Genomic DNA, 12,017 nt, shown 5'->3' on the forward strand with positions numbered 1-12,017 from the left:
ATTTTAGTGAGTTTATCCTGTCCCTTTGGGAAGAGTTTTTGCCCTACTGTAGTTCTACATAATGTGCTTCAAAGCATTATTTGTATGGTATAGATTACTAGAATTCATTCAAACTATAGGGAAAAAAATGTAACATTTGGTTAGTAATTTTGTTTCTTCTTTCTGAATAGATGATATCACCAGAGCAAAAGATCTCGACCTTAAACCCTGTTTCTACTTTTTCTTTGAACTCAAGAGATGAAGACTTTGTGCTAGAATCCTCTACGGAGTCCCTGAAAGCAAGAACTTTACCTGGTGACCTTTACTTCCTCAGCTTAGACAGTTGCTACCCTGCTGCTCTAATAATACTTATATGTGTAAAATGAAGTTTTTTATTTGAGAAATTGTCACTAAACTAAAAATATCTTGAAACCAGATTCAGTGTCATCCCCCTCAATCCTTCCCACACCACTTTTCTATTTGAGATGGCTCTTACTTCCAAATACAGTACACCCTTCTAACTCTCAGGTCCTTCTTCTCCTCTCAACTTCTCATGACAGACCTCTGCAAATGTCTTCCATCATTGCAGTACTTCTCACAGCTGTAACTCCAGAGTCGGGCCCCTCTATAGTGCCCTCCCCTCCCAGGGAATGATTCATTGTGAATGTCTGATTTACACCATTGGTTGACTTTGGTATAACCTCTTAGTTTCCCCTTTTTTGCTTTGGGATCCTGGCAAAATCAGGGAACTCTTCCAACTGTTGCTACCACAGTTGCATTCTCAGATCTCTGTGTTTTCATACATTTTAAGTCTTCCCTATGAGTAATTTCCTGCTTCTTGATAAGTACAGTACATTCTGTAGGATTCTTTCCACTAACTTTTCTTTCCCTCTCTCTTTTCTTGAAATCTCACCAACGTATCTTCCCTGATTCCGAAGTTATGTTGGGTAAGGGATGAAGTTGTAGGTAATTTGGGGGAGTGGACGATATTAAAAAAAGAACAAAAAAACCCCACCAACTTTGTAATGTGAATGGGTAGTTGGGTTGAAGAAGGTTTAGTGGGTATGGCTAGTAGAGGAAGCAAGGTAGGGAAAAGTCAGTATGGGAGGAGTGGGTATCGAAAACAAATGAAGTGACAGTGGGATAATAGATGATTTTCATAGTTAAAGCATGAATCTTACTCTTGATTTCTTAATTTTTTATTCAAGTATGATTAACATGTAGTGTTATATTAGTTTCAGGTGTATAGTGTAATGATTTAACAACTTTAGACATTTCTCAGTGCTTATCAAGATAAGTGTACTCTTAATCCCTTTATCTCTTTCCCTCCTCCTCCTGCCCACTTCCCCTCTGGAAACCACCAGTTTATTCTCTGTATGTTACAGTCTGTTTTTTTATCTCCGTTTTTCTTTGTTCATTTGATTCTTAAATTCCACATATGGGTGAAATAATATATTTGTCTTTCTCTGACTTATTTCACTTAGGATTATACCCTGTAGGCCCATCCGTGTTGTTACAAATGGCAAGATTTCATTTTTTTATGGCTGAGTAATATCCCATTGTGTTTGTGTGTGTGTTGTGGGGGTAGGTATGTACTACCTCTTCTTTATTCATCCACGAATGGATACTTGGGTTGCTTCCATATCTTACCTATTGAAAACAATGCTGCAGTAGACATAGGGGTGCATATATCTTTTCAAATTAATGTTTTCATTTTCTTTGGGTAAATACCCAGCAGTGGAATTACTAGATCATATGGTAGTTCTATTTTCAATTTTTTGAGGAATTCCATACTGTTTTCCATAGTTGCTGCACCAATTTGCATTCCCACCAACAGTGCAGTGTTCTTTTTTCTCCACATCCTTGCCAACACTTGTTATTTCTTGTCTTTTTGATTTTGGCCATTCTGACAGGTGTAAAGTGATATCTCATTGTGATTTTAATTTGCATTTCCCTGATGATTAGTGAACATTTTTACATGTGTCTATTGGTCATCTGTATGTCTTTGGGAGAATGTCTCTTCTGGTCCTCTGCCTATTTTATTTTATTTATGTTATATTATTTTTGAGAGAGCAAGAGAGAGAGGGAGCGAGCGAGAACGGGGGAGGGGCAGAGAGAGAGGGAGACAAAAGATCTGAAGCAGGCTTGGCGATGACAACGCAGAGCCTGGTGTGGGGCTCAAACTCACGAACCGTGAGATTATGACCTGAACCAAAGTTGGGCCCTTAACTGACGAAGCCACCCAGGTGCCTTGGTTCCTCTGCCCATTTTAATCAGATTATTGGCTTTTTTTTGGTGTTGAGTCATATAAGTTGTTTATATATTTGGGATATTAATCCCTTATCTGATATATCGCAAATATCTTCTTCTGTTCAGTAGGTTGCCTTTTTCTTTTGTTAATGGTTTCCTTCACTGTGCAAAAGCTTTATTTTGGTGCGGTCCCAATAGTTTAATTTTGCTTTTGTTGCCCTTGCGTGGGGAGACCTATCTAGGAAAATGTTTCTATGGCCAGTGTCAAAGAAATTACTGTCTATGTTCTTTTCTAGGAGTTTTATGACATCAGGTCTCACATTTAGGTCTTTAATCCATTTTGAGTTTATTTTTGCGTCTCATGTAAAAAAGTGGTCCAGTTTTATTCTTTTGCATGTAGCTCTCCAGTTTTCCCAGCACCATTTGTTGAAGAGATTGTCTTTTCTCAATTGTATATTCTTGCCTCCTTTGTTGTATGACCATAAGTGTGGGCTTATTTCTGGACACTACTCTGTCCCTTGATCTATATGTCTATTTTTGTGCCAATCTTTTACTCTTTAATGATGTTTTAACTTTTCTGTCAGTGTTGCTTGATTGGCTTCTTAGAATTATAAAATAACACTATAAAAGAATATCATTTGCTCACTTACTGTTCTACCTACCCAAATGATCCCCAAAGTTTATTTCCAACAAATATTAACTCTGTCAAGAAGGTACATTATTATAAAATAGGAAACCATAGCATTGTCAGATAAAAACGTTAAGCTTATATAGCTCCCATGCGGTATTATTTATTCATTTATTTATTGAACAAATATTTATTATTGCTTTTTACATTTTAGGAATATATTTATTATTAATACTGCTGACAGAAGGAATTCTAAAACTCAGCCAAAATCTAGTTTAGGAGAATTATACTCTTACCACATACCAATAGATCAGAATAAAGCTAACTATCTTCTTTACCCTGAAGGTTAACATATCACTTCATGGGTATAGTAAATATAAAGGAAGTTACAGTCACATAGATAAATAAACCGTGAACTTCAGTCTCTGGAGTAGGAATATACAATTAAGAACAAAAAACCAGTTCTCAGTTCATGTCCTGACTCTGCCAGTTGATAGTCATGTTACCTCTAGGCCTTGGCAATCTCATCTGTAAAATGAAAATAATAAATCCCTTCATGGTTGTAAAGTACTTTGAAAAGTTACGTGCTATGTAAATATGATTGGTGGTGGTGGGTTGGGGGGAATCTTAGCTAAGGGAAAAAGAAAAAGGGAAGGATTTCAAATGCATTAACCTTAAAAAAGTTTGAGTCTCTTGAGCTTTGAAATCTTCATTTTTTTTGAGACTAAAATCATTAAAAATATTTTATTATGAAAAAGGAACTAAAATTACCTATTTTTTGTTTTTTGTTTTTTTGTTTGTTTTGACAAGGCAAGTTGTTACTTTTTCTTTCTTGTATAGATAGCTACTGGTTTTTAGAGCCTAGTTGATGGCCATAATACATTTTTATTTAATCAGCTCTTTTTTTTTTTTTTCCAGTTATCAAAAAACCCAGTTCTCTGGGGAATAAGAACTTTCAAAGGCTTCCATTAGTAAGTAGAACCCGAGTTCCACTTATTACTTTGCCACGTGTTGATAGGTCACCTGATTTAGATTCTCGTTCATACGACATCATCTGTGACAGGCAAGAATCTTCTGGTTCCCCCATATTCAACTTGTGTGAAAAGTCAGCGGTTCTTTCTTTTAGCTTTGGACTTGACAGCCAAAGTGAAACTTCCTTCTCTAAAGAATCCAGAGAAGTGACTCCAAAGGATGTTTTACTTCTCAATAATATATCTACTCAAAGCAAGTGGCTGAAATATCAAAACATACCCCAGTGCAACTTGACTACTCTAAATGTAGTTGATAAAGTAACAGATGGCTTCTTTGCTGAGGTTGTTTCTGGGACACATTGTAGTGACATAGGTGAAAGACAGAGTGATGCTGTGAATGAAAGCTCCATGCATTTGCAAATGATAAAAGACATGCTCCATCAGCAGCAACAGGATTTTAGCAGTCAGGATTTGATTTCCAGAAAGAAAGCACTGTCTTTGAATTTAAAGCAGACTACCAAGACTGAAAAAATTCACAATGTGTTAGGAGAGTCTGCCTGCTGCAACTACAGTGTAACAGGAGATTTACAGGTGAGGAAATGAGCCAATGTATCTTGGTGCATTGTGTCTAATAGTTAGTGTTTGAATTTCAACAAAAGAATTACCAAAATCATATAGAAGCAATGATTTTACTTTTAGAGCTAATGACTTCTTTTTTTGAGTTTTACAAAACTCTAGCTATAGTCATATCTTCTTTGACTTAAAATCTTACCTAGTAGTTATGAGCATTAAAAGAAATTATGTGGTATCTGGCACGTAATAGGTACTTAATAAATGATAGCTCCAACTGTTTCCACTTCTGCCACTACTATTACTGTGATTGTTTTCATTTTTCACTATCAGCTCAATTTTGCCGATCAGATCATGATTAGGGTAAAGTTACATCTTATACATTGGTTTTGCAAAATTCTATTGTAGTTGTAACCGGAAATAGAAACACATAATGATACCATTCACATCAGCTAAGTTTTTCCTAGAAAAAAGTTTTTACAAACTTATTAAGAGGCAGACCAGAAATGGTTAGTTTTGGTTTTTTTTTAATGTTCATTTATTTTTGAGAGAGAGAGGGTAAGTGGGGGAGGGGCAGAGAGACAAGGGAACAGAGGATCCAAAGTGAAATCTGCCCTGACAGCAGTGGGCCCAATATGGGGCTCAAACTCATGAATCATGAGATCATGATCTGAGCTGAAGTTGAATACTCAACCGACAGAGCCACCCAGGCGCCCCACGTTTAGTCTTATTTATATGATTAAAAGTGCGATGCGTAGCCATTCTTGCTATACTTGGTATCTCATTTAAAATGAGAAAATGAAGAGCGCCTGGGTGGCTCAGTCGATTGAGCACCTGACTCTTGATATCAGCCGGGTCATGATCCCAAGGTCATGGAATGGAACCCTGCATCCCGCTCTGCGCTGAGCATAGAGCTTGCTTAAGATTCTGTCTCTCTCCCTCTGCCCTGCTCCCTTGCTTGTGTTCTCTCTCTCTAAAATACTACTACTACTACTAATAATAATAATAATAATAATAATAATAAAATCAGAAAATGATTTTCAAGGATTCTGAAAAATCATAAAAATGTGTTTGTTAAACATATGTATAGAAAATAATTTACTCCTTAGTAGACAGTATTTTTCTGGAGTTGTTATAATAACTTGAATTATTCCATTTCAGGGGATAAGTGGCTCTGAGCTGTGCTTCCCAAGTGGGCAGAAAATAAAATCTGCTTATCTTCCCCAAAGGCAAATTCATATACCGGCTGTTTTTCAGTCTCCTGCTCATTATAAGCAAATTTTTACATCTTGTCTCATAGGTATGACTTATCTTCCTATTTTATTGTAATTGGTTGCTGCTTAATGTAAGTAGGATAGCTGTGAGAAAACATAGTATCTTATATTGTGAACTTTCATATTAAATTCTCTACTTGAGTTTTGTTATTTTCCATATGTCCATTCCAGTTTTCAACAGTAACTTACGTTCTAATTTCAGGTCAAATTGAGTGTCAAAAGTAGGAAATGACAGTATTATCTTTTACAAGTTAGAATTTTTCATTAAAAAAAAAAAATGTTTACTTATTTATTTTTTAGAGAAAGAGAGAGCAGGGTAGGGGCAGAGAGAGAGGGAGAGGGGCAGGGCTGTTAGCACGGAGCCTGATGCTGGGCTCAAACTCACAAACCATGAAATCATGACCTGAACTGAAATCAAGATTCAGCAGTTCAACTGATTGAGGCACCCAAGCACCTCTTCATTTTTTTTTTTTTTTATTAAACTAGAAGTGTTACTGGGGTGCCTGGATGGCTCAATTTAATTTTTAAAAATAATAATAACAACTAGAAGTGTTACAGATGGTTTTGTTAAGAAATTTTAAGTATGATGCATGATTAGTTTTGATTGTTTTGTTGTATAAGGGCAAAACTTGCCTTTAAAAAAATGAATATTAGTGTTAGATTATAGATTGCTGTTAAAAGTCATTTTCAAACTTAGCTAACAGTACACATGATACAAACACAAACTTATTTTGTGTTTAATTTTCATCTGTATTTATGTATATATATACACATGTATATACATATACATATATATATATATTTTTTTTTTTTTTTTGTAGAACATCTAAATATATTGCTGTTTGAATTGGCACAGAGGTTGCACAAAGCTCTTTCAAAAGTTGACATATCATTTTACACATCACTAAAGAGAGAGAAACTGAAAAATGTAGAAAGTAATGTGCCATCCTGCCATCATCATCAACCTGCAAAACTTGTCACGGTTAAAAAGGAAGGTCCAAATAAGGTATTGTTCCCTGTTACTCACCGGTTGCCCCACCGAATACTTGTCTTGTAGAAAATTTAGGTACCTATTGCTTTATGACCGGCTTTGTTAAAGAGCAGGTCCTGATTAGGAGCCTTCTACTTGAGGTATTAGTAACTAACCTACAGTAAACTCCCAGTAAAGTTTTACTAAAAGATGATCTGTGTTCTAGGATATAAAAGTATGAGTTAAGATAATCCTTCAGATTGCCTGTGAATCTATTGCATAGTGGTGGCTGGAGACAGAAACATAAAAATAAATTTTATGTAATAGTATAATTGATAGAATAGGAAGGATATGCCCAAGTTACAGTGAGAACACTGAGGAGGAATATGTCCCAACCTGAGGTCTCAGAGAATGCAGAGATGAGCCTGAAGAAGTGAAAGTTGAAGTAGTCTCCTGTGTGAGCCCCAGTACGAGTAATAGATAAGGCCTGAGGAATGTAAAAGCGAACTGATTTAATTTACATTGCTGATAACATTATTATGGAAGATGTCAAGTTAGTAAAATGTTTATGTATTGCGTACGTACATTGAGATTTAAATTTAGGCGTCAAAGGCAAGAATTTGTAAATAATATTATAACCATAGAATAAAATATTATAGAGCCATCAAAAGTCTTTTTTTTCTTTTTAAGATAATTTGATGACATGGTTGTCATGCATACAGCATGTTATTGTGTTAGGTTATATTAGGTTATGGAATAGAAAACACATCATCATCTGAGTTTTACTTTTTTTTTTTTTTTTTCAACGTTTATTTATTTTTGGGACAGAGAGAGACAGAGCATGAACGGGGGAGGGGCAGAGAGAGAGGGAGACACAGAATCGGAAACAGGCTCCAGGCTCTGAGCTATCAGCCCAGAGCCCGACGTGGGGCTCGAACTCACGGACCGCGAGATTGTGACCTGGCTGAAGTCGACGCTTAACCGACTGCGCCACCCAGGCGCCCCTGAGTTTTACTTTTTTTAAAAAAAACAGTGTATGTGTGTGTCCTTGTGCGCACACACACTTATGTGAGTGACAAAAAAGGCCAAAAAGAAATGCACAAGATGTTTCTTGTAGTTGTTTCTGGGTAGCCTTCAGGGTGTCTATGGTGAACATTTTAAATTGGAGAAACAAAAAATTTTATTTTTCAAATAAGCTTATGTTCTCAGAATAATGTAATTTTCTGATAAAGAGAAATGTCAACTAAGTGGTTTTAAATTTTAATTTGTTGTTTAGTATTAATAAAAAGATTAACTTGTATGATGAATAATTTATTGGAGCACATTAATGCCAAGCACCTTTTTATAGAAGTCTTGACAAACATAATACAAAAATAGTAAAATATAAAATTTTTCTTACTCAATTGCAATATCTTTTTCCTCTTAGGGTCGTCTCTTTTATACCTGTGATGGACCCAAAGCCAACCAATGTAAATTTTTCAAGTGGCTTGAAGAAGTGACTCCAGGATATTTAACAAAGGAAGCCTCTCTAACTAGCATGGTTTTAAGTGATATAAAGAGTATTGGCTTATACTTAAGAAGTCAAAAGATACCCCTCTTTGAGGAATGCCAGCTTTTGGTGAGGTATGCTTTGGTAGCAAATAATGCCTGTAATTAATTATTATATCAGAAAATAATAACCTCACATGATTGTTATCAGTTTTAAAAGATATTGAGATAGGTAAATTATCTGAAAGATAGAGTACCTCAGGTTTTCTAACTTTAAAATGGAAATAATTTTCTAAAGCTATTTTTAGACAATCATTTTTATATATAGTCACAATCCTTAGGAAACCCTGTTGAACAAACCACAAGAATAATTTTTGTCAGTGCAGGATAATAGGTAGCCTAACTAGTTAGTTTTATAGGATAATAGAATGCTACAATTTGGAAACATGTCCTATAAAAGTGGAATTATCCAAAAAGTAGCTGTAATGAACATGTGCATCGTTATTTAATAACATCTTTGGGGAATTTATACATGCCTGCATTCTTCTAAGGACTTTGCATGTATTATTTCATTTAATCATCATAATAACCTATAAGATACGGAAATAATGGGGATTACAGTTATTGAAGCTGAGATACTCTATCTTTTTTGTACTTTTTCAATACTTGTCCTGGCTTAGTCTTTCTTTTTTTTTTTTTTTTTTAAATTTTTTTTTTTTAATTTTTTTTTTTAATTTTTTTTTAACGTTTATTTATTTTTGAGACAGAGAGAGACAGAGCATGAATGGGGGAGGGTCAGAGAGAGGGAGACACAGAATCTGAAACAGAGCTCTCAGCACAGAGCCCGACACGGGGCTTGAACTCATGGACCGCAAGATCATGACCTGAGCCGAAGTCGGCCGCCCAACTGACTGAGCCACCCAGGCGCCCCTTAATTTTTTAAATGTTTTATTTATTTTTGAGACACAGAGAGACAGAACGTGAGCGGGTGAGGGGCAGAGAGAGAGCAAGACACAGAATCCGAAGCAGGCTCCAGGCTCCGAGCTGTCAGCACAGAGCCTGACGCAGGGCTTGAACTCACAAACCGTGAGATCATGACCTGAGCCAAAGTTGGACACTTAACCGACTAAGCCACCCAGGCGCCCCTGGCTTACTCATCTTAAAACTAATGATGATTCAGGGTGCCTGGGTGGCTCAGTCAGTTGAGCATCTGACTTCAGCTCAGGTCATGATCTTGTAGTTTATGAGTTCGAGCCCCACATCGGGCTTGCTGCTGTCAGCCTGCCAGTGTGGAGCCAGCTTCAGATCCTATGTCCCTTCTTTCTGCCCCTCCCTCACTTGTGCTCCTCTCTCTCAAAAAATAAATAAAACATTAAAAAAAAATAAAACTAATGATTCTGTGAGGGTTGCTATTTCCTTCCTACTTTTTTATTTTTTGTCCATGGATGAAAGTATATAAACATACACTCACTCTGGTTCCCTCCTTTTAATGCTATATTTTAAAGATGAAAAAAAAAAAGTACTTTGAAACTTACAAAGTCCTGGGGTTGTAATGTACTGCATGGTAACTGTTGTTAATAATACTGTATTGTATATGTAAAAGTTGCTAAGAGAGTAGATCTTAAAAGTGCTCATCACAAGGAAGGCAGTTTGTAACTCTGTGTGGTGATAGATGTTACCTAGACTTATTTTGGTGATCATTTTACCATAAATACACACACACACACACACACACACACACACACATCTCGAACTATTATATTGTACACCTAATACAATTGTTTCAATTGTTATTGACAATTATATCTCAGTAAAAATTTGTATCTTAATATTTAAATTCATTTTTGTTTTTGCTCATTTTTCAGAAAAGGATTTGACTTTCAAAGAAAACAGTATGGCAAACTAAAGAAGTTTACAACTGTAAATCCTGAATTTTATAGTGAACCTAAAAGCAAACTTTATCTTAAGCTGAGTCGGAAGGAAAGTTCTTCAACTTATAGTAAAAGTAAGTTGACCTGGTCATGGTGGTGACAGAGTCTACCCTTGTATCTCAGTTACATACAGCTTTGCAAATTCTTTACATTAAAGAAGGTTTATAAAGTACTGTTTAATAGTAGCATATACTCTGAGTTATTATATAAGAGTTACTATGTAATAAATTAGACCATTTCCAAAAAGCGTATTTTAAAATTTTAGTTTATTATTGTTATTTTTTAAATAAAAAAATATTTATTCATTTTTGAGGGTGAAAGAGACAGAGCGTGAGGGGGGAGGGGCAGAGAGAGAAGGAGACACACAGAGCACAGAGCCCGATGCAGGCCTCAAACTCACAGAATGCGAGATCATGACCTGAGCTGAAGTCAGACTCTTAACTGACTGAGCTACCCAAGTGTCCCTAAAATTTTAGTTTTAGTCCCTAAAACTTTTATTAAAGGCTAACAAAATCTATTAATTTTGTTTAGAAAAATTATACTAGCTTCTTACCATTATATAAATAAGTATATTGATTCAGCTGTATTCTGACCTAATATCAAAAATAAACTGAAAATGTGGGCACCTGAGTGGCTCAGTCAGTTAAGCATCTGACGTGTGGTTTTGGCTCAGGTCATGATCTCACAGTTTGTAGGTTCAAGCCCTGTGTCGGGTTCTAGCTTGGGATTCTTTCTCTCCCTCTCTTTATGCCACTCCCCCGCTCACAGTCTCTCTCTCTCTCTCTTCTTTTTTTCACTCTTTGTTTCAAAATAAAGAAATACTTTAAAAAAAATAAACTGAAAATGTAATGACTTTATTGACACTTCTGTCATTGTCTGCACAATTTGACAGGACTAGACCACCAGTTTTGGAGAATTGGAAATAAAATCCTTAAAAGAATTTTTTTTTTCCTAAGGAGCATAGATGCACTAAATTGGGTTCATCATTGTCTTTGGTTTCATGACCTACTCATATCATTGGTCCTCACCTAGAGTGCTTTGATTATTTACTTTAAATGTAATTATCTGTGAATCTACAAACTGAGGCAAAATCAAGTACCTTTCTAGCTACCTACATTTAATATAAAGTGACCCCACTAACTCACTCTGGCTGTCTCCTAACCTAAGGTAATTATCATTTCATCCCTGTGTTCATCAGCATCTTGCTCCTCTTTGTAAGTTGATAGAAATGAATTCCTCAAGAGCATACAGTTAACCATTGAGCAAAATAGGTTTGAACTGTGCAGATCCACTTATACATCGATCTTTAAAATATATACAGTACAGTATTGTAACTATAATTTCTCTTATGACTTTCTTAATAAAATTTTCTTTTTTGTTTCTTTATTGTAAGAATACAATAGATAACTCATATAACATACAAAGTGTTAATTGACTGTTTATGCCATCTGTAAAGTTCTGGTCAGTAGGCTATTATTAGTAGATAAGTCTTTAGGGAGTCAAAAGTTATATGTAGATTTTTGACTGTGGGAAGTTAGCACCTCTAACCTCCATATTGTTCAGGAGTCAGTTGTAGTTTAAATTTTTTTTTAAACATTATTAAAGTGATATAAATCTGTAATCTTTTGGAGTTTATTTATCTTTTTCACTTAGTGACAGACATATCGTTGCAATATAGACATTTTATTGATGTTGATCTGAAATCTAGAGTGTAGATTACTTGCTTTGACTGCTATATCAATTTATTTTGTGAATGTGCCACAGTTTATTCATTCACTCTTCCACTGATGGTGATTTTGGTTTCTAAGTTTTGCCATTGTGAGCAGTATGCTACATATATTCTTATACTGTCTTGTGGATGTGCAGCAGCTTCTTTTGGATATAATTCTAAGAATGAAAATGCCCACACCTTCAGGTGGTAGTGCCAAAGTCATTTCTAAAGTGGTTACATCAGCT

The 12,017-nt window shown here is 35.5% G+C and overlaps 1 protein-coding gene across 6 annotated transcripts in view; it reads left to right on the forward strand.

The window, feature by feature from the left end:
- The window catches only part of ZGRF1 (zinc finger GRF-type containing 1), a 93,061-nt gene that overhangs the window by 47,809 nt on the left and 33,235 nt on the right, over nt 1–12,017 (forward strand). For 3 of the 6 annotated variants that reach the window (XM_040475701.1, XM_040475706.1, XM_040475713.1), the window contains 6 exons: nt 171–294; nt 3,776–4,419; nt 5,560–5,698; nt 6,494–6,678; nt 8,069–8,265; nt 9,996–10,135. In XM_040475701.1, coding sequence (XP_040331635.1) covers nt 171–294; nt 3,776–4,419; nt 5,560–5,698; nt 6,494–6,678; nt 8,069–8,265; nt 9,996–10,135 — 1,429 coding nt within the window. The remainder of the gene's footprint in view (nt 1–170; nt 295–3,775; nt 4,420–5,559; nt 5,699–6,493; nt 6,679–8,068; nt 8,266–9,995; nt 10,136–12,017) is intronic. The other 3 variants (XM_040475730.1, XM_040475738.1, XM_040475722.1) reach the window with 1 other exon arrangement.

This window comes from Herpailurus yagouaroundi, unplaced genomic scaffold (genome assembly GCF_014898765.1).
Source record: "Herpailurus yagouaroundi ecotype Mexico unplaced genomic scaffold, PumYag 28, whole genome shotgun sequence".
NCBI classification, from domain to species: Eukaryota; Metazoa; Chordata; class Mammalia; order Carnivora; family Felidae; genus Herpailurus; species Herpailurus yagouaroundi.